The sequence below is a fragment of the Lutjanus erythropterus genome, chromosome 16, assembly GCF_056507025.1.
Source record: "Lutjanus erythropterus isolate fLutEry1 chromosome 16, fLutEry1.hap2, whole genome shotgun sequence".
In the NCBI taxonomy this organism is placed as follows: domain Eukaryota; kingdom Metazoa; phylum Chordata; class Actinopteri; order Lutjaniformes; family Lutjanidae; genus Lutjanus; species Lutjanus erythropterus.
Window position 1 is genome coordinate 5436459 of NC_139332.1, and position 24333 is coordinate 5460791.

Genomic DNA, 24333 nt, shown 5'->3' on the forward strand with positions numbered 1-24333 from the left:
AAACACTGTTTGTATACACTAACATACAGAGCATGACAGCAACACTAACCAACTTGCTCACTCAGCTTAAAATTTATTGTTAACAGCTTGAGCACAAAACTTTTAATGTGCACAGGAAATCATTTGAACTGCTTAAAAGTGTAAGTCAACTGAACTTAAGTTGAATAGTTACTTTAATCTCTAATCTGAGTTTTGTAAAACAAGGTTAGGTTAACTGAACTTGAGAAGATGTGTCCAATACGTTTGAGATAAAAAGTTGTACCAACAACTGTTCAGTTGTACCTTCTAACATTACCACCAATTTGATTTCCTATTACATTTTTACAAAACAGTGACTTCTTCATCTCACACAAAGAACTCTCAGCTGCAGCTCCTTTAGTTGGAGACACTTTATTCAAGTATTGACACAAAGACAATAAGTCAAACTGCTCCCAGTGACTTAATTAGATTTTAAGTGTAAGGGGGTAAGGACTGAATTAAATACTTAATCCTGGTTTGCAGTGATTTCATTATTGTGAATACTGCAAAAAATGTTTTACAATTGTATGTATAAAGTTGGCTCAAAATTCAAAGTTGACTGAATCTGAAAAGACAGGCTGAGGTGATTTCGTAATGATTCACAACAAATCAACTTTTCAAGTTAAATAAACTTGATATTAATTCAGCTGTACTTTAGAAAACATGTTCAGTACACTTAAGATATTGAGTTGAATCAACAATTCAATCAAATTAGATTTAATTTAAATTAATTTCATTTCTCAGTTTGAAAAGTCAGTTCTTCATTTCACATTGACACAAAGACAATATGTGACTCTGCTTCCAGTGGATTTATAACATTTTAAGTGTAAGGGTTTAGGGACTGGATTCAATACTAACCTTCATCATGGTTTGCAATGTCTTCATCATTGAACAAGAATTGAACAGAAAATTGTCTACATGTCATATGGACATAAAAATGTTAACCACATATATTGAGCCTATATCATCTATATAAATTTAGTACAATGAACTCAAAAATCAGAACTTGGTGACTTTACATAAAAAGGGATGAGTGTGTGTCTATGAACATAAAGTTTTCAGAACATTTTGACAGTCCTGAACATTTGTGCAGACACTAAAATTTTGTTTCATCAATGAATTATTGTTCACACTGTGTGGTTTTCTAAAGGCTGATATGGATGCAAACTTTACAACTGGATCATTTTCATGCCACAAATCATCATTTTCAATATGAACATTTCCACACCAGGAAACCTGAAAAGCTCCCACTCAGTATGAGATGTATTATTCCTACTACTGAGACTACATGTGGTTCCTGCACCTTTTCCAAAGTCAAATTCAAGCACCTTTCAAGAAATTTCAAGGTGTATTTTAAGGACTAACAATTATTTTCACTGTCAACTAACCTGGCAATTATTTTCTCAATTAACTGTTTAATACTGTCACAATCTTGTCACGTGAAAAACAGTACGTATGTATGCGTGTTCCATGTTTGGACCGCTTCTTTTTTTTTCCCCAAGTATTTTCTGCAACAATCATTTTCATTATCAGTTAATCTGTCAGTCTGGAGTAATTTCTGGAGTAACTGATTAGCTGGTCCCTAAAATGGTGAAAAATGTAGATCTGTGTTTCCCAAAGCCCAAGATGACATCAGAAACCAGAGAGGAACCAGAAAATATCTTCTATTTTCTTAAAAAATTACTTAAGCAATAATTTGATTATCAAAATATTTGGTGATTAATTTAATAATTGATTATCACAGCTATACTTAAGTGATGAAGCATTCTACGGATGAGTGACAGAATAAAGGAAAACAAAAAGAAGTTTCATGTTTGAAAATGTGTCACCTGTCTACAAATTAACCTGTCATCCTGGTTGAACCAGTAATCAACTTGTTTTATTTCTTTATCTAAGATCTGAACTTTTCACTCAGCTAGCGATTTAATGTGAAAGTAATGCAATTGCATTCTCAAGCAGTTTCAAGCTCTTTATCCAAAAAAAGCACTTTCCAAACCTTGAAATCGCTGCATTAAAATTCAAGTGTTTTCAAGGATTTCTAGCACCCGTATGAACCATGACTACAGCTGTCAAACCAAACCAAATTGATGAGACTAGAAAAGCTTTTTACACTTTAAATGAGACTTAATATCAAAGAAACAGAAGTTATCAATTATATGAATGACTCAGTTCAGTTTCAGACTGTGGGTATGTAGCTGCACTCAGGGAGAAACCATCATATCAGAGGTGGACGACATGACTACCCTTTCATAAAAGGCCAATTACTGCTGGATGTATCAGTCTAGTCCTAATGGGTAATGCTCAGGAAGTGAAAGTGTGTTTCTGTGTATCCGACATGAATGAAGTTTCCTCTTTAAGCGCCGGAGAGGAAGTGGTACATTTATGTGTGAGTGCAATAGTGTTTCTGTTTGAATGTTGTGTGTGTGTGGATAGAAAGAATATGTAGCCGCCTGTGAGAGACGGAGCGGCGCTGGAGGACGATACTGCAGTCCTTCCTCTACAGAACAGGACAGCATATCTAATGAGAGGCTAATCATTCATCCAACACGGAGACACGATGTGCATAGCTGATACACGCACACTGATGATGACCTCATTCACACTCACACACATATACACACATATACACACACACACCACTGCAGAGACAGGCTTAGTCAGCTGTAGCAAACTGCAGACAAGAGAAGGGAGGAAATGAAGGAGGATGGAGGAGCAGAAAGAGGCGAGGAGGAGACGGTGGTGTAGACTCAGTTACAGCCTCTCTGAACATGCACATAAATACGCTTTTGTACGAAATGTCACATCAAAGGATTATTCAAGCAGGTCACACAGCGAGATTTAAATATGGGAGACAAAAACAATGGGTGTTTGATGACCTTCCACAGAAGAATACTCCTCATCCTTCTGTGCGCAGACAGCACAAGGGCACCCTCCTTTGTGTTTGATCACAGACTCCCAAAAACACTGCAGTAATACTCCAGACCAGCTGCTTAGGTCACGTATGGGTCCTTTACACAAAGCCCAGCCTTCTCCCGCTGTGACTGTCAGTGCAGTGACTGTATGAAATGTGTCTGCAAGATGAAAACGCTTCTTCAAAAATAGATGGGATTTTTTTACTGCAGCGGACATGATCAGAATGAGAGGCGTTTACACCGTTAAAGATATCAGATCCAGCCTCAACAGCCCATGAAATTAGGGCCACACTGGTGGACTAGTGGTTAAGACACATACCAGATAACTGCAACATACTCAGTTTGATTCAAGCCAAGGACGTGTGTTGCATCTCATCATCCGCTATAAGGGCAAAATGTCACAATACAGCTTAATCTTAAAGATGCAATACGTACGTCCCCCTCACTATTCCTGACTGGAATGACTGCTTTGTATGTTTCTGTTTCACATTAATCAGAGTTCAAATTAATGTGAAATTTCTGGCAAATGAGTCTGTATATGAGTCATGAGAAATTATTAATAATCTTGTAGAGGGCGTAGATGTTAATAACTGTTAAATTGAGCAAAATGTCAATGGAGTTTGGCAGGCAGTGAGACAGGCAGCCACTGAACTCAAAGTCAAGAGTGTGTATTTTCAGAGCAGTGGGGTTGTCTTTCAGGAGACAGGCTTAACAATTGACAGTTATAAACAGCTGATAAATTTACAGTGGAGGACTTGTCATTGCCCCCTGATTCTGAGGAGGAGGGCGCAAGGAGAAACAACTCTCTTCAATCCTAGATTTTATATTAAACAGGATTACAACCTACTTCATGTACCATCCATGGCTCCAACTCACAACAGTATTTGAACTACTAATTTCTGCAGTGCAATTCTTCCATATTGCTCCTTTAATCATTTTCTATTGCCATTATTTAAACGAACTGTAATGTAACTTAAAAAATGAGACCTTCCCATATTTTCTCGGTTGCCCTCAACAGCCTGTGGACTGATCTCTATGTGAAGGGCTCAGGCCGAATATTCCAGGAAAAGGATGTGAAGTTTATATGCGCCTGCAAGCGCCTTCTCTTCCACTCTCCTATGCAGCAGCAAAAGTGTACAACACTAACAATAGCTTAGAAATGGAGTCTGCTAAACTCAACAAATAGCCAGCACCTACTGGAAGACATTCCAACACAAAGACCAAAACTAACACTGCTCCCAAGCATGTGAAATATATTGTGATATTTGGGTTTTAGCTGGATAATGTTAGCTAACATTAGCTAGTTTGCTATCATGGATGAATTGCTAGCTAGCTAATGTACCAAAGTACTGTCTTGAGTTGATAGTGTCAGCTAATTCACCCAGATTCTGGTCAGATGTTGCAGCTGGCTGCCCTTGCCGTGCTAACTTCAGCACTGGCTGGCTTGCCATTTTGTCGCCTGGTGTTGCAGGATGGCTGGTGTAAAATCCGTGCAGGGTGGCTGGGTTGCAACTGACTGGCTAATCTTAGCTTGCTTGCTCAGAAAAGTTATCGCTAACAAAATACTATGTGAGCGGTTATGTTAGTTGGCTAGCTTTGCCAAATTAGTTCACCATCTATCGTGATCCATGACAGTAGCTTATGTATTAAGACAAACTGTTGATTTTAGCCACTAATTAACTGTAGCAAAAGGTCAAGTATATATCTAACAACTGTTCTCTACTAGCCAAGAGCAATGCAAGACAGGGGTGGCCAAGTAGCTAACTGCAACAAAAGCTAAGCTGGCTTTTGCTGCACGGTGTGGGTCTGGCAGTGGTTGCTTTGTGGCGTTAGCTGATGGGTACATTTACACCCTGCAAGCTAGTTAGTGTCATGGAGCCAATGAGCCAAACAAAACATAGCAACATTAATGACAAGGGTTTTCAAAAAGTTACAGATAGAACTTTTAAAGCTTTTCTTTCAAATAGAAAAGATCAGTCTGATTCTTACAGTGATTTACAGACAAAATCAAGGCATCCTGTCATACCTGAAAGAAAAGGCTATGAATTGATTAATGGAGAAAATAATCAAAAATGATCGAGTATGAAAATAATCGTTAGTTGCAGCTCTATTAGTCTTAATAAGCTTTAGGGAAAACAAGTAGGAGTTCTCCATCACACAACAGAGGCCACATATTTAATGAGTGAGGGCACCACCATGGAGATGGTGATCACAAGATGAGATGCATCAGGATTTCAGCCCCGCAGGTGATTCATCAAACACATTCACACAGACTTCACAGCATCGACGTGAAAAAAAGAAAACCTTGGGAACATTAAAACAAGCAGAACACTGCGGGCCAGACACCGAAACAGTTTGTTAATCACGCACATGAAGGACTATCGAGCTGCTTGTGATGATGTGACGACTGATGGGACCAAGTTGGACCAGGTCAGCTGGTGTTGACAAATTAAATCATATAGTGTGTGATATGTAAAAATTCTAATCTGAAGTATCACTGCACAGATATATAGACCTTTCCACATTCAACTGCGTTAAACTTTTAACTCTGAAACATAAAAATAATGAGCAAAAAAATTAAAAATAGGGGAAAATCAATTTGGCCAGATACATTCACTGTATGATTCCCTTTAAGACTAAATACAATATACATAAAAAATATAAAGGAGAAAGACAGGCAGGCATAATCACCTTTATTCCTGGTGTAAAGCAAGTCAGAGCTGCACACAGTGTGTAAATCAAAAAGGGTTTCACAGTGAGCCAGTGGGAGAGCGGCGCTGGCTGACGAGATGGCGAATAATTAGTATTTCTATAGTGCCGTCTCCCTGCAGGGGGGCTGCAGAAATCTTTACGGTCCCTCCTCTGTTTCCTCTCTGAAGCAGATGGGTACGTCTCTCTCTGTCACTCTCAGCTCAACTTACCATTCTATTCATTTCTCTTCCTCAAACAATCTGTGAGCTTAAAAGACAATGACTTTCCAAAACTGTTTCCTTCTTCTTTTTTTTTTTTTTTGTCCAAATCCCCCGGGATTCCTCCCAATGTAGCAGGCATCACTGCACAAATCTGGAGTGATTTGACAGATCAGGATATCTACAGCTTGTTCAAATCTTTTACAGGAGAACAAAGTGGCCCTAAGCAGCCCTGTAATGCAGTAAATGTTCCATTAGATGTACACCCACATAATCCCTGATAGAGTCATTGAAATGAATGGCCCACTTGTGTGTGCTTGTGTGCAGATCTGTCCAGATAGTCTTACTTTAAGTGTTCCAGTGGCATTCTCAGTGGCCAGCATAAGGGCTGTGTTTACTCAAGCCCAAATTTCAAGAACTTTGTGATGCATTACCAAAGGAGCTACATGAGACGCACATGGCACCAGTAAAAGATTGTATATTGGTTTTAGTGGGGAAACAACAGAACTGAAACTAGCACAACTATGACGTGTTGAATTTGGTGGTTAGACATCACGGCATGGCTTCCTGGTAACTCTACTGAGAATATTAAACAGAGTGGGGCAGTATCGATTTTCCCCGAGTTCCAGTGTTCAAATTCAATAGGCTACATCTAACTATGCAATGGTGTATAAGGGCCATTCTGTTAAAAAAGGGCTTGTGACTATATAATCTCTGAGTTTTTTCTCGTAAATTTGTGAGTTTTTTTCTTGAAAATCTGCCACTTTAATCTCAGAGAACATCCAAGTTTAAACTCGCAAAATTATGACTTCATCACCATCTGAATTGTATGAATTTCTTTTTTCTAATAAATTTGTGACTTTAATCTCAGAGAATTTTTGAGTTTTTCTCGCTAATTTGCTACTTTATAATCTTAGACAGTATCAGAATTTCTTCCTTGTAAATTTACCACATGAATCTCAGAGAATATTCCATATAGTAATTAATGTCAGGGTTTTTGTTCACATTTATGACTTTATCACCTCCAAGATTGCCCAAGTTTCTTCTGGGACTTTTATCTCGGAGAACTTTGAATTTGTTGTTACTTTATAATCTCAGACAGTATCAAGATTTTTTTTAAATCATAATTTCAAGTTTTTTCTTAGAATATTACCCCACTCCCTGGGCTCTTTTTCCTCCACACGATGATCATCCAGTGTATCTCACATAAATATTAAAATATCTTTAAAAAAACATTCAAGGCTGAATGAAAAAAGGCTCAGCCCTGAAAGAAATCATCCTATCTTCACTATGTTTAAGTGGTTGTTTAAGGATGGTGGATGCTCACCAGTGGTCTCAGCGCACTAATACCCACTTCTAGACTCTTTATCAGGAGCTGCACATTTATATATAAGCTCATAAATGTAAAGGATGCAGCATGAGCAGAGGAGACTGTCCACAGTCGAGCCGAGATGACTGTGTGGTCTCAGCTGGGTTAAGCTGATGCTGACTCTTGAGATATACAGTATGTATATATGGGAGTAGATGGTAAATGTGGTTTATGGGAAGTGTTCTAACCCTGAGGTCATCAGGCTGCTATATAGCAGATATTTAATATTTTATCATCATAAACTGTGAATTTCCATTATCTTAACTATCATCACAGCAGGAAGCTTTTGCCTGAAAAAAAAATAAGTCTGCTCAAACAAATCTTAAATAATGCTGTGTTTTATTTGATTAATTAACTAAACTACATCAAAATGCAGAGTGACTTGTGCTGATTAACATCACATGCCTCATTTTTCTAATTTGGGAAGTTGTGTAATCATGGAAGTTTGTACGATAAAAGACAGTACCAACAGACAGAAAATACAGGAAGTTAGGAAGGCTGAGACCATTGAAGTTCTTTTGTGACTTTTGGACAAAAATAAAAGATTAATTAGATTTTTTTTTTTTTTTTTTTTTTTTTTACAAAAGGAGTTCAGCTTAAAGGATTCACCACAATTTGAAAGACCCTGTTTTTGGCAGCCATAGAACATTAGTTTCCTCACCTTCCCTGCTCACTGGAGTGTTATTTAGTTTAGTTTATTTAAGAGAGGGGACAGTAGTTCCAGTGTTAAAAAGGCTTCCTTAAATAAATCAAAGCAAAAACAAAACCGATTATGGAATGCCAAGATTGGAAAAGGACACAGTTCCTAAAAAAAAGTTAAAGTACACAGTTGCTGAAAAAGTAAAACTACACAGTTGCTAAAAAAGTAAAACTACACAGTTGCTAAAAAGCAAACTGGGAATAGCATTTCTTTATGGAGCTGGCTGTGTGCACAGGGGTATTATCATGTTGAAACAGGAAAGACAAACACAAACTGTTGACACAAATGATAGTCTACAGCATTAAGATTTCCTTTAGATGAAAACAAGGGCCTATACCAAACCATAAAAAACACCTACACTCTTATTCTTTTTGGCCATAACTTGTGGAAGTCAATCAGTGAAGACTAAGCAATGAAATGACTAAATTATCCCAGGATCAGTCAATAATCCAATATTTGGTGTGTGTGTGTGTGTGTGTGTGTGTGTGTGTGTGTGTGTGTGTGTGTGTGACAGGCTGACAGCAGCCATCAAGGGACACACACCGAGTTAACTGTGTGGTGTCAGAGTACAAAAAGCACCAGCAGCCTACTGCTCTCTGATATTACACATGCGAGAGAGGATGACGAGCAGGTTGTGTCCTTGACAATAACGGTGAAGAAGACGTCTCCGGAGCTGTAACCTTGAGCTGAAATGAAGAAGACACCTCTGCTAAGATGGCATTGTTGTGGGAATATTTCAGCTATTTTGAGCCTGACATGAGATGAGTGGCAACAAAGTAGAGCGATACAGCGCCCTTGATTCATCACTGTTGTCATAAAACAGCTTATTGTTATTGTAATCCACCCCCATAAGCAGCGAGCGTCCATGGTAGCTACGCTTGTGGTGTTTCTCAGCAGTAAACCACAGCCTCAGCACTATTCGCTATGAACCAAAAAACTCACACACTCATCAGCAAAGAGTGCAGCATGCTGCAAAGTACCTGACACTTACTGGTTTCTTATAGAGCCTTTAGTTAACAGAAGTAATCAGTGTATTCAGATTTTAGTCACCGTGGTGACAGCATGGTCCCTCCTCTCAGTGTGTTTGTGTATGCACTAATGCAGCTTTTAGTCTGAGCAGCGAGTCGCTGGCTGAACAGCTGGTGTGCCCACTATAGCCGGCTGTTTCACGGCGGGACGTTTCCTGATAACAAACTGGACCTCCTCCCATTTATCTGACAAGACCACAGCTACAGGAGCTGGCTGGATGCTGCAGGGCTGGGCTGCAGACCTGACGCCTCATTACACAAACCTCTCAAGTCTGGAATCCTGTCATATCTCAGTTTATGATGACGTTTAGGGTTTTTGGTATGACAGAAACAACAAACAATGTTCCTAACTGCATGTGGGGAAAAAATCTTATCCATAATAATTTAGCCATTACAAAACTGTCTAGGGCTACAACTAATTATTTTCATAGTCAATTATTTTCTCGAATAGTTGTTTGTTTGAGAAAATGTCAGAAAATGGTGAAAAACATTGATCACTGTTTCCCAAAGTCTAAGATGGCGTCCTCGAATGCTGTGTTGCCTCCACAACCCAAAGATATTCAGTTTACTGTCCTAAAGAAGAAAAGAAACCAGAAAACTGAAGTCAGAGAATTTTCAAACTGATAACTTAATAATCGAAATCGATTAATAATCATTTAATCGTGGCAGCTCTAGAATGGTCCTCACTGAAGAATTTAGGAATTAGGAAGTTAGGAATCCTACATTAGGATTAGGCCTGCATGGGGCGTCCCTGCAGCTTAGTTGGTAGAGCGTGCGGCCCATGTACCGAGGCTATCTGCTCTCTGTAGTGGCCGCTGATTCAACTCCCATTTGCTGCTTGTCATCCCCATTCTCTCTACCCCATTTCCTGTCACATCTTCAGCTGTCACCTATCAAATAAAGGTAAAAAGCCCTCAAAATAATCTTACAAATAAGGATTAGGCCTGCCACGATGTGGTAAAAAAGTGCGATTTGGTTCTGCCATTTCAATACTGCCCATTAACATATTGAGATTTTGATAATACTGCGATTAACTGTGCAGCCCTAGTTAGGATGGCATTGATCCTGTCTGTATGGCAATGGTAGTGAAGATGGGGAACAACATGAACATTGAAATATGACTGTTCAGAGAATCAAACCGTAAGTTAAAATCCAGACCATGTTTTAATGAGTATGTATCGACTGCCAAGACAGTTAATTATTTCCCCTGGTTTGGAGGGGATCATGCAATCGCGTGATGCTTGTGTTCATGATCAACAGACCTGGAGCCTGTCTGCAGCAAATCTGCATAATACTGGACCAATCAGCCCAATTTTTGGTGCATATCCATGGCTATGCTCAAGGACTTCTGTGATTCGCAATTTTTGAAAAACCCTTAAACTTTCTGTTTTCAGGTCATCCCATTCTTGTGATCTCAAGAACCCTCTGATGGAACTTCTTCAAATTTGGTTAAAAAAAATGTCCATTTGGAATCAAGAATGAACAGATTGGATTTTGGTGGTCAAAGGTCACTGTGACCTCACAAAACTAGAGTTCATGTGCTAATTATCAGACAGTACTGCAGAAAGTACTGGAGAGCAACTAGTTTCATGGAACTACTTACATGTGATTAAATTACAAAATATATGCAAATAAATGTGATTAGAATTGTCATCTGTGACAGTGGCTAAAAACAGTGTAATAAAATTGCAGTAAATAATCAAAAAACAAATGGTGATTACATAGGGGTTTCATCCAAATATTCTTTTCAGCTTGCGTGGCAGAGATCTACACTCTACTGAGTGAACTCTTCTAGTTTTATCCTGGGACAATAATTGGGAGGAAAACCTCCCAAAAAGGCAGGGTTTAAGAAAGAAGAAAGAAAGAAAAAAAGAATGAAAGAGAAAGACAGAAAGAAAAAAGAAAGAGAAAGAAAGAAAATGTACACTGTGCATTTGGCAGACCGTGTCTAGTTCAAGTGGAAAACAAATAGAGATGCAGAACTGCAGAGGCATGTAATGAAAGTGAACAGTGTGTCTTGTCTCAGCTGTGCTGTGGACTCATGGAGGACGGAGAGAGCAGCATCCGCTCTGATCACAGCTGCTCAGAGCAGCTCGACACTTTCTGTAAGGCCCGTATCTGTTCACACCACCAGTAATCATACTGCTGTCTGCGTTAGTTGAGCAAGTTGAACATGATGGTGTGTCTGCCATTACGAGGCAGATGTGCTGATGCAATTTCTAAACAGTAAGTCTTTAAAAATTGTACAAGGATGTTGATGTATGAATGTCTCCACTTACAGTTAACACACAGAGGAATGACTTTCAATCGTAAGTGTTTTTCCTTTCACTTGTTTGGTCATTTAAGTGGGTGAAAAATCTACTTGGAACCTACGTCCAAGTCAAATTTTCAAGACTTAACTCGATTGCATGAAAAATGTCAGTTTTTCAAGTCCAAGTTGAGGTCTTAAAATGTCTCATTTTGTCAAAAAAAAATAGCATTTTCTGCCATTTTTGCATGAAAACTTACTTACATTACTTAAATGATGAGGGTTGCTAATGTTAAATAGCCCAACATGACATGACATTTTAGTTGCCTCGGGAAAGCAGGCAACCCTTATTGTTGAGCCCTTAAAGTTCCACACATAGAACTTCACTGATTTAAAATGTAGAAAAGATAACTGAATTGGTACTGGATCAGTAATTGGGTGTTGGAATTGGTATCTGCAGACAGCGTAATGGGTGGGTGACTCAAAATGTTTTCTGATGGGATATATGTTCTTTATTTTAGACAGGGCTGTTCCGATACTGATACCTGTATCAGAAATGCCTCCGATATAGCATAAAATGCTGGACTGGGTACCGTGAGCAAGTAAATGCACCAATCCAATACCACGCAACTTATTATCCCAGAAAAAAGGAACCCAGCAACGACCTACATAGGGCAGACTTCGTAACTTGAGAAAGGCGACAGCAATCGCATCACAGCCATACATCACTAGTATAAAGCACTTAAATAATATTAATAATATGTCATTTTTAACATACTAGTATTGGATCTATATTCAGTACTGCCCAATGCGTAAAGTTCAGGTATCAGAATCTGTATCAGGAATGAAAAAATGGATGGAAAAATGGAGCATCTCTATAGTTCAGTTATGAACAGTGTTGAGCTACTTTATAAAGTAATGTATTACATATTACTAGTCATTGTTAATTGAAAGCACTGTGTTACACTACTTTTGCATTACTTTTGCATATCAGGAAGGGAAAGGAAAAATTATTTTTTTTTTGACCACTTGATAAATGGACTGTTTTCTCAGGACTCCTGCATCTCAACATCTATTTAAACCTTTATGAGGAAAACACGCTTCAGTTAGAAGTGATTCCAGATTAGCTGCTTTAATGCTTCTGTCACTAGTGGCTAACAATGCCACTTAATCCACAAGGCTCAGGCTTTAAAAATAATCTTGAAAGCTGTGCTGATAGAAGACACCTCACAGTCTGCTGATGATAAATTATTTGTTTAAGTAGTTTTTCAAGCAAAAAAATAACACCTTCTCAGTGGTTTCAGCTTCTCAAAAGAGAGGATTTACTGTGTTGCCTTGTTATAAATGATAGTGCTTTGAATATTTTGAGGTTTTCTCGACTCCTGTTCAAACCTTTTTGAGGAAAATAATGTTCACCTTTCTCAGCCCATTGAAACAAACTCAGTTAGAGGTACGATTCCAAATAGTTGATTTTAGTTTTTTCTCACTAGTGGCTAACAATGCCACTTAATCCACGAGGTCCCCGCTTTAAAAATAATCTTGAAAGCTGTGTTTGTAGAAGATGCCTCGCAGTCAGTGGACAGAGCGTGTTTCCACTGGTTCTGACATGTACACTTTGTTGCCTTTCGGATTTATCAGCTCTGTAGTAAAAGCTCCATCTCTATTAGTTTACTATGGCTGGAAAGGAGCTGACAGGCAGCACAGCTCAGGAGTCAATAACATCCTCCACTAATTTTGCCTCTGTCAGTCACTGAGAGACTACTGAGGGCAAAGCGAGGGGGAAAGTAATTCATATTGTCCGTTTTACTGATGTCTTTACATTTTGTCTCGTGGCAGCGTGAGACACTTGAACAGGCTGGAAGTATGTGATGATACTGATATAGGACTCCTGTTGAGGACTTTGATGTAGCACAGTTCTCAGAGCTGTAACAGCTGCTGAGAGACGGATGATCCTCACAAAACATAACAGAGTTATGAGAGATGGAAGAGAGTCGCTGCCAGGAACACCCATAAAACATCGTCTCTGCCTTTTACTGAAACTAAAGTTGTCTGTTAAGGTTTTTAAAAAGAAGAATGTAGAAACGTTTGGAGTCAAACTACTTTCCACTGTCCAGCTGACAAAAATGAATTGGACTTTTTTCCATACAAAGTGGTTCAGCTAAAATGCCACAAAATGGACCAAACAACTAATCAGTTAATCAAGACAATGATTAATTGATAATGAAAATAATAATTACAGGAAAGACTTGACAAAAAGGTCTAAACATACTGGACCACAGCGACTTACATCCACCCTCAATGTGAGTTCATTTTTTCCCAAGATATCAAAAAATGTATCGAATATCAATATTTTTCAAGGTATTATACTGAAATTCAAGTACCATGACAACACTAATGTCTTGTAATCATGAAACAGTTTGCATATTATATGCTTCTGATAATAATCCTCAGCAGAAAGGATTCAATACAACAGGACAAACCCTGTTTTTGGCCACCATAGAGTTTACTGTTCATCACTGCTCACTAGTGTTATTTAGTTTAGTTTATTTAGGATAGTGCAAATTAATCAACACATAGTATGTAACCTAGCTTTTTAAAATTCATGCAATGGATGCAAACATGTTAAGCTGAACTTATCTCTTTTCTTGCATCACTTTACATTTGTGCTGACTGACACTGTTGCTTCTTCATGTTGCAGGTATATCACTGATGTCACTGGTTGGTGCTACATTTCTTGCACACAGTGGTGGATTCCCCTATGAGGGGGAGCTGCGGCAAAACTTTACTGGTAGCCCTAATTGCACCGTGCATGCACTGCAAGGTTTTCCTCAGGAAACAGTTCACCAGAGGTGGTAAGCCACCTTGATTCTGACTCAGCCTGCGTCTTAAGCAATTCAGTTAATAGATGACTGTCTACAACACTGTCCCACCCAAAGGTTTATTACGTAAAAATGTATCTATTTAGTCTTTGTTGTGTAATTTTATAAATTAGTTGATTGAAGAATTAGTCAGATTAAGTCCATTTTCAAACAAGAAAATACTACCTACTTGACAGTTGCGACTTCTAAAAAGTGAGAATCTATCACTTGGCTGTACGGTACACACCCACTGAACCAAAGAATGAGTGACAGAAAAACAGCCAGTTAAGTAAGTCAAGATTCAATTCAATATTAATTTGATTATTACTTTTTTCTTATGGATATGAAAGATATTTTAAGAGAAATAATGCTGTAAATTGTACAAGAAAGCTTCTAACCTGGTGCATAATTAAAAAATATTAATATTTACTGACCAACATACTAAAATTAGTGAAATCTCATGCCACAAGATCTTATACTATGACATTTTTGGATTTCATGAACCGATACTAGACCAGGCAAAGGAAAATTGATTCAGACTGATTAATCGATTTAGTTAACCCAGCCCTAAGGTGTGCGGTTGTATTTTTGTGTTTAATAATGAAAATATGTGTGAGAATATTTCTTTTCTTGACATTTTGTCAGTTTATTTATTGGATATATCAAACGTATGTAGCGTATCTCGCTATGACTCACACGGATCTCCAAACTGAAACTCCAGCACACACATACACACACCTGTGTGAATACATCAGCAATCGCTGGTTGTTGGACTGATGATGGCTGGTTGGGAAATTTTAACATATCATTCTAGTGCACTTCAGACTGGTTTTGTTGAACTGTCAGCGCAGAACCTGCTCACACATTGGTCTCACCCCATGGTGTAATAATGCTCCATCTATTTCATTGTTTTTATTTTAACTTTGGATAATAGTGTGATGATCATTAAGAACAATACTCTCGCTCAGTGCTAATCACTTAAATGTAATTTTAAGAAGTGAACAAAGAAGGTTCATTTGCATCAACCTGACAGGACAAACACTTCACATGATGGTTTATTTGCCTGTTGTGACAGCTGGATGGAGATCAGTACAGTAAAGCTGAGCTCAGCGTCTGCCATCATCTCCCTTTGAGAAACTGAACCAGCGCTTTGCGGCAGACAATGAAAGCCGCGTTGTGTTTGAGTCAATCATATCTACAACCTGATAGTCATGGATGGATTTACATTTCTCTCATTCATTCAAGCCATTCTGCTGCGACACTTTCTCCTGCCTTATTGCTTTCATTTCGCTGAGAGATCTTCACTGATATTCACTGGGAAGTTATTCCTCTGGAACACACAAAGTCTTACAGGGATTAAGAAGGAAAGAGAGAGTGAGAGAGAGAGAGCATGAATGATAGTGAGGGAGAGCGAGAGAGCGTGGCCAATTCCCCCTTGGAATCCACACATTGTTGCCCCTCAGCCGATGGGGGATTCTTATCAAAACGCTGCCAGGACTATCATGAAAGGATATGGTAATTATGGAAAACACACACATACACACACAGAGCCAGGAAGGCCGACCAAGCACCGGGCTAATATAATGTGTCTGGTGTGGGGGCTATTTACATACCCTTCCAGAGCGCTTGTCACATTCAATTAATTACTCTCTGGCAGGGTGACAAAGATGATTAAAAAGAATGATGAAAAATATTTCCTCACATGGCTCTGAAAAAATCCACTAAGTCCTTTTAAAATCCAGCCAAATGATGTCTAAAACAAGGCGTGCTGTCTTATAAAAGTTAAAGGTGTTTTTTTTTTCATTCCCAAGAGGGATTACAGTACCATTCCTCCTATTGAGGAAGGGAATGCAGAAAATGAGCCAGAGAGGATGTTTGTAGGAGCGGCTGTGATCATGAGCTGTGCTTTTATTCTGGCGGGGGGAAAAAAAAGAAAGAGCTGAAGCCTGTGGGGTAATGAGCTGCATCACAGCGTCCGTTCATAACCCTTCACATCTGATGTCTTTCAGTGAACGCAGCCTATTTAACACTGTCAGATCAATTAGTAGGTGAAGAAAGGGGCCAGGGAGACGTGGAGCCTTTTGTTCAAACAGACACTGTGTGCGCCGAGGTACAGTACGGTTTAAGGGAATTTATCTTGGCAGAAGGGTTTTAATGTTCACAATGTGCGATTGTGCTTCGCTTATCGCACAAAAGAGCAGGCTGAATCGGGATTGTTGTGGCAAAAAAAAAAAAACGTGTAGGCTGAATCAAACACCAGGGATGTGACAGCCTTGTGGGGGAATCGGGAGCTGTTAGAGTGAGGCAAATACCCCAAGGGGCATATGAATACAGAAATCTACATTTCAAGTAGCGCCGCGCCTCCGCTGGCTCGTATCTCCTGCCTTGACGCTGAAATACGCCCGAGCAGCCTGAGCCTAATTTTTCACTTATGGCTGAGGACTCCTGACTGCAGCCGAGCTCGATCCATTCGTCACGAGGGCTCCTTTCACCGCGGACATTCTTCAAGGAAGCCTCCCTTTGCACGAAAATGTCATTTGCTATACAAACGTCTGCCCATGAAATTTCTTTTTCCCCCTCTGCTGTTTGGCCCTTTGTCAGGAAGCATAATGGCTTGCTTCAGCCAGATTAGCCTTGTCTTTGAGATTGGGGAGCCGACAAACAAACTACGACATGCCAGGGAGATCTTTTCCGACTGTGACAGATAGTTCCTTCATATTAACAGGTTATTTTCTGACATTCTTCGCTGCCTAAAAGACACTGGCTGTGCATTTACACCACAAGAAGTGTGGTTAAGGAACTGTTCTGTTGTGACAGGTGAGATGTAGCTGCCTGTAGATAGCAACTTTTCTGAGGGGAAATGGCTTTTTAACACCTTTCAAAAATGTTCCATCCTTTTGATGAGTTAACACAGTGAGCCATGTAACATTTGTCAAAAAAATTACAACAGAGGAGAAAAACATCTTCAGAGTTTGTAATCTATGCCAACAATGGGTGCAGCTGCTCTCTTGAGAGGTTTATTCTCACAGTCTTCCCAAGGATGAAGCTTTGAATTGTTGCAATCAATCCTCGCATCCATTTCACACTGTCCAGCTGGAATTATTGTTCAGAAAAACAGTGCTGCTTAAAGTGAGAGATGATCTTCCATGATACTAATTCCGACACCTTGTGGCAACAGGACTAATCCAATTGCAGTGGTGTTCTGGAATCATTTGCATAAAGGCTAACATGAGGCCAGAGGTGGCCGTGGCACTGGGAGGCCAGCAACCTGCTAGAGTGTCAGAGAGAAAAAAAAAACACTGTTGATGTAAATTGTCCTGTAGGGTTGGTTCAGGCTCATGTCCAGTTGCTATTGGGTCAGTTTAGTCTTGGGGATCAGGTAGCAAAATCTGACACAGATTGATTTACCATGAATTGGTACTTAGCAGCACTGACATAATTCAGTCAGTACCCTTAAGACTACAGAGATGTGTACCCAACTCTGCCAAAATGGAATCAAGGAGATCACCTCAGAAAATAAAGACTGAAGTTACATCTCATTAACCCTGACCTTTCAGCAACAGGAGTAAGTAAGTGTATAGAAGCACTAATTTGATGCACCAGATTGGTTTTGCCACTGAATCTCAGAACCTATTGGCTATGGTCTGATTAAGACAAAGCCTCCGGAGGCAATGGTCAATATCTTGGAGCTCATGATATAGCCAGCGGACATCTGAATAATGGCTAGCCAGCCAAGACTTCCTCTTCTGCATGCAAGTAAGTGTTTACACTCTGATTGAGCAACTTGAGATGTGACAATGGAGTTGAGCTCAGCTGATTTAAATAAATAGATAATTATTGTACATATCAATTTAGATACATTTTTAAAAAGCTAATGAAACTCTAAATTGTCGTCAGCTGATAGCCAATTGTTTCCAAGACTGAATTTCAATTCATTCAATGCCTTCCACCTCTTTTGTGCATTTTTCTTAACTGATGGTTGAATACATTAATGACCAATTAATCAATTAATCATTAATACTTGATAAGACAGCTGTTCTTGTCTGCCCGTCCTCGTTCAACAAATGGTGCCACCAAACAAAAATATTTCAGATGGTGTGCAATTTCTGCCATTTATTGACTAACAACACAGATCAAACTAAATTGTGAGAAAACCTGTGAGCTCGGGAGAAATGGCACAAACATTATGGGTTAATACATTTTTAATTGGTTAAATTCTTAACGGTGATTAATCAACGAAAGACTAATCATTAACATCCTTACGCTCTACTATTTACCTGCAGGCAACAAAGCTCATTGAAACATGATTGGTCAATACTTCTTAGCCTGCAAACAGAAAGCAGAACACTTCCGATACCAAAATGTTGTCCCTTGCCTACAGATTCTAAATTCACATGCAGATGTCTGTTTAGAGAGATTAATCATGCCCTAATTAAGCAGATAGGGTGATGGCCAGATGTGACTGATCCACATTAACTGTGGTTTGTTCCTAAGAATCATTTTAAAAACAAGCATTCCCACTAAGTTGCATTCATTCTGGACCACTGACTCAATTTTTAGTTGCACAATCCTGGTACATAATATTACTGTACATATCAATATACCAGATAGACACTCAGTTTGAGTTTAGATGTCATAACATTCGGGGAGAAACTGCTGGAGTGGTGGATTATCCCTGATTAAAGCCCTGCAGAGGAACTATGTAATGTTAGTTTAGCCAATAGGTTTTGGTTTGTGAGTGAAACAAAGAAAATGCACAGATGAAGCAATGAAGAGCTGCAGACGTGTGCAATGAATTGAAATGTGGCCTTAGCTGTAGCCTCAGCTGTTCTGTGGACACACAGAGGACAATGAGTGCATCATATATTCAGATCATTGTTCATCACGGCACGTCAGGGCACTTTGTAAGGTCTTTGTGCAACATCAGTAACCTTACAGCAAAAGATGTGCATGTTACATAAATTAGACAAGTTGAACATGATGGGGAATTTGCCCTTTGGTCAGGAGGATGTGGCACAAATAAAGTCACAATGACAGAATTTTAAACTTCAATACAATAGTAGTATATTAAAAAAAACAATACCTCTTTTGATGCAGCAGCAGCAGCAATTAACACCCTGCATATAGTGCTGGTATAGAAAAAGTCATTGAACACTGTCTGGTTTTGCTGCTGCAAGCAAAATTTCAGGCAGGACAACTAAGACCGAAGTGAACCAAGGTCTTAAAAGAGCACTTAGATTTTTTTTATAGCTTTGGTACTTTCGATACTATAATTAACTGATTTTTTTTTTATCATTTGTGGCATTGAAAAAGTGCCTTTTGACAGCCTTACAACTGAGGTTGACAATCTTATAAACTGTCTAGAACAATCAGAGTAAAATTTATGGAAATGTTCAAAATCCAAGGCACTCTGGCTAAACGTGAAAAAGCCTTTATTCAGGGTGAAGAAGGCTGTTTGTGCTGCTACGTGTGGGTGGTGACCCAGCTCTGTTTTAACATGTGCAAGCATTACCTATGTGTTCTGAATTTCACTATGAAATAACCATCTGTACAAAGGCTTTTTAACTTTCACTGCACTGGACAGAGCAGCTGATCTTTTTCTTTTTTGAACTTTTGTGTTTCCTTCATTACACCTGTGTGAACTTCTGAGCACTCACTTTTTTTTAAAATTTGCACAATCCTAAAATGTACGATGGTATATGAATGTCTCCACTTATAATTCAGAAGCTAATTGAAGTTACAGGCTCATGTTCACTCACATAAGAGTGATCCAAATACATTTCACACAGTGAGGTTTATAGATTCTAATCTGGCAAAAAAAAGAGCCCTGAATTTGGTACTGGGAGAGAAAACACTGGATTGGTGCATCCCTAGTTTTTGCGCCGGGTAAAAAATATTTGGAGTGACCAAACCCAGCTGTGGCCAACATTTCTCAGCCTGCATGCATCAGTGAGTTTCCCTGCTTTCTCAGCCCTACAGGAAATGCCTGGACGTCAGTGACTTGCTGCCTGAGCTGCACAGAGTTAGAAGCTGCACGGTCACACCTCCACCTTCCCCTTGCCTGCTGACGCTGCTCCCAAAAGTCGCCACTTGGAGAAGAATAACAAACGCTGACTCGTCGAAAAAACGCTGCGCACAATGAAAGCTCTTACTCAGATCATGATTGGCAGGAGCGTGCGGCTCCTCCGTCTTTCACCACGCTCTGACTCTCGGAGGAAAATAAACCATGCAAACCAGTCGAGCCACAGCAGAGTGCCTTTCCCACCCTTAGGGAGTGTGAGCGAGCACGGCTCTGTTGCTACAGTGATCCTAATGGTAAACACGGCCAATCGGGTCAATCGCACAGATATTTATCTATTCTACTATTATTATTCTGTTTGATTCATGACTCAGACTGCTTACAAGATCCATTCAGTGAGCTTCAGCCTGAGCAAATAGTGGTGCAAACACGCCACAATAGCTTACCTATGCTATTCATGTGACTCACTGAGCCGGCACAATCCATTCACACAGCTCAGACACACTCACATACACACACACAAAAGTGCCTCAGGTGTCAGAGCAAACAGGCCTTTTAAAAACACACAATCAACAGGCTCCTACCTGCAATTTGGCGGCGGGTCCAAGGTTATCTCTGCTAGCTCTTTTTGGATTCTGAAACGAGAGGAAGAACTGTGTTATAATCACGCTCTCAAACATGCGAACGAACAGAAAACACAGACAGTTACATAAATCCTGCCTGTGAAATCAATCTGTAAGTGTGCACACTGAATACCTCATTGATTTTCTAATGAGCTCCTGAGCGCTGTGACTGGATGCAGGAATAAGTCCTGTCACGCAAGATCAACACAGAGATGCACTGCTGAATATTTGCCTTTAAAAAAAACACGCATGAGCATGAATTGATATTGATGTCAAAAGGGCATGTCGGATAAAGGAATCATATCTGATGTATCTGGGTTAATTAATTTTTGCTACTGATTGTGGTCTTATCCTCCTGTCTAAGCCCCTCACCCTTTTAGAAGGCTGCTGGGAGCATTTCCACAGCGGGCACATGAAAAAGGGTTTAATGAATAGACTGTGGAGAGGTCAAATTTCTCCCTGGTTAAGTATTCATTACATAACTATGCCAGTGATTTGCCTACAAGGACCCTGTATCCAGGTGTTACTTTACAATCACTCAGCCAACAATGAATGCTGTCATTCCCTCCGCACAGACAGTGCCACCTCTGTTTCATTCAGACACGTTTGGTTGCCTGGAATCTCAGTTCGTTTTCAACTTTCAAGGGGCTTTCATCAATGCGCGCAGGCCAAAATGCCTCTGGACACAATTGGATTGACCCACAAAATAAAAGTGACAAAACATCTTTCGCAGTGCAGTGCTTGGTCCGTTTTCAAGCAAAAATGGTGGCCACATTGCTCGGACTTTCTCATATTACAGCTAAACAGCACACTAAAATATGTTTCTGAAAGCACCAATGCAAGGATGACATTTTTACATTTTCAAACTGGTCCCGTTTCCACTCAAAAGGCATGTCAGCATACTTTAGAGGATCGTAGGGAAAGGGATTGGTTCGAATGATGTTCACACCAGAAATGAACCGCTCCAGTGTTCACATGACAGCGGTCCGAGACCACCCCAGCATTCAGTGTTCATGTTTTTTTTCATTTGCCCAGTCAAGCAAGTGGGTCAGAAATCTACTAGCCCAAAGTCAGTTGTTACTTGCCCCTGCTCAAATTGTTTTCTTAGCGATTATTAAATAACAACAAGACTAAAGTTAAATGTCATGTTTAACACTGGGGCTGCAACATCATGACAAATGTTCATAACAGTTTTTCCAAGGTGTTGTCTTCAAATGTCTTGTGTTGTCAGTCTAAAACCCAAACATATTCAGTTTAATTTGGTAATAAACAAAAAAAGACAGGCATTTACCTTGAAAAAATACTTTAAGGATGATTGATTATCAGAATAGGTTAATACTTAATTTCTTTTCTTAACTGTACTTCCAGTCAGGCGAGTGAGTTGCCAGGTTTACTAACCCAACATGGCATTTTCGCTGCCCTGGGCGAGCCTTCTTGTTGGGCCCTGCACCACTTGGAGGAAGACCAGAAAATGAGTGTTTGATTCGCACGCAGAGTTCGAGTCTGGCGTTCACACCAGCCAAAACAAACTGCACCAAGGGGGTAAGTGCTACAGGTTTTGGTTCAACTGGACTAAACAAAGCTGGTGTGAACCCACCCAGAGGTGTTACGCTGGATGGACCTGCTGACTGGATTAACTCGCCCCATATTAAATAATGTGACTGGCCCGACCAAATGCAAGCCTGGTGGAATTCTGCCAGAGCAAGTGAAAACACAAACTCTTCCAGGCTGGACTTTTGATGCTCATTATGAAGCAACTGAGATACATTTCTAACCCTTTTCACCATTGTCTTGATGTATCCATGCTTCTTCCACAATTATCCCTAAACTGTAAGTAAAAGTGCCTCCAGGACCTAAAATATTTATTTTTCTCCTGGTTTGTTAATATGCTGTTTCTAGATGGTTGAATATTCCATAATGTTCTATTGCAGTTTAACTGAAAAAAAAAAAACAACAAAAAGCAATGATTATGTGAGACATCTGCTTCTTCTATTCCCTGAATTTCCCTTTGGAATATTCCACATTCCATTATATTCCAGAAATACTTAGTATAGACGAATCCGGCAGCTGATTTATGTGTTGTACTCTTCAGCGCTGCCGACATTACTGTGGTGGCGGAGTTCAACTAAACACATTTACACTGACAGTGGAGGCAGAGATGTTTGGCTTAATCACAGGCAGCAGTCGCCCTCTCCGACAGATGAAGGTAGTCTGTGTGAATGTGGAATTTATTCAGTCTCAAAGCACTAGTCTCAAATTAGTTATGACACAGGCTTTGGAAAAAATAACATTAACATATTGCTTCTGTCCGACCTCCACAGTCTGGATGTGAAAGTGCTGTGTGGAGGAGCTAATTAAACCCAGCAGGAATTACTTGCTAGCTTAGATTTGAATCATCAAACTCCATGATTTCTTGCATTATAATTAGACGAATTACATCATTTAGATTTAGATGTCTTGGCTCTGTTTTAGCAATGTCTTTAGCGGCTCCTCTGTTGTCTGCATGCCACTCCGAATGTGTTAAAAACATGAATATTTGAGGGGGATTTATCAAAGTAGAATTTATCTCATGGAGCAGGGGATTGTGGCTCTTGATGACTGTATTTTTAACAAGTTTAACAGCTCTGCAGGATCATCAACATGACTGAAGGCCTTTCTCAATGTACTGCACATACTTGACATTAGCCAGCAGCCATGGTGAAGGACTTGCATCTTGTTTTTATATGCTATAGCTCTAAAATGTTCAGAGATGCCATAAAATCAAAAAAGCTAAATAACTGATTGCTGTCATTGATTGTGGCGTCTGTTCACTCAGCTGTTTGTTAGCTGGGACATAAAAATTATTTGCTATTTCAAGAGAGAGGGGGAAGAAAGACAAGCAGTCGATGCTGACATGATATATTGTCTCAGCATTGACGTGGCAGTGAATGGATGTGCAACAGCCACACTGCAAAGCAACGTGAGGCTCACTTACATTGCACTACATCTCCTCTGATGCTTGAGAGGTGGTCTTAGTGTTAAAATGCTATTTTATTGTACACTGGAGAGAAAATCTACGGCATGCATCTGCAGAATGGAAGAGTGATTACTGGATTATGGATGATGACAGGTTTCATTACCATCTATCTTTGAGGAAAGCAGCACCTTATTTCTGTCAAGTATAGTTATCAAGGCTAGTTTGTAATGTAAAAATAGTTAGGCTATGTAGGAAGTACAAACTTTTTCCAAATCACAAAATAATTTGGGTCAAAAATCTCTCTAGAATAGACTGGTTCCCCATTTTGAGATAGACTACTAAAGTTACTGTCCAGTCCAAACTGTCTCGCCATTGCAAACATGTGGTTTGGGGCTGTCCTTCTGTCTACACATCTGTCAAGAGTTATTAGGGAAAGCTATTCCTTTGCAATCAATGTTCATGTACTTCAGTGTAAAACTGAAAGCCAGGCAATGCAAACTGTTCATGGGTGATTTAACAGCAATGAAAAATAAGATCAGTGATCCTGTGTTTCAGTGATCTTGGACAGTGTTTATTGTTCTTGCCAGATGTGATGATGGAACTATCTGTATATCTCATACCTGTCAACCACTGGGATTTCTAGCTCCACACCCTGCACCGTTTCACCACCTTGACAACTTACATTTAAACGAG

At 39.6% G+C, this 24333-nt stretch overlaps 1 protein-coding gene across 1 annotated transcript in view; it reads right to left on the minus strand.

Moving 5' to 3' along the window:
- LOC146312663 (ubiquitin-conjugating enzyme E2 E2-like) overlaps positions 1–24333 on the minus strand; it is a 101153-nt gene that overhangs the window by 63701 nt on the left and 13119 nt on the right. Inside the window, exon 3 of the mRNA XM_084738723.1 lies at positions 20646–20696. Coding sequence (XP_084594849.1) covers positions 20646–20696 — 51 coding nt within the window. The remainder of the gene's footprint in view (positions 1–20645; positions 20697–24333) is intronic.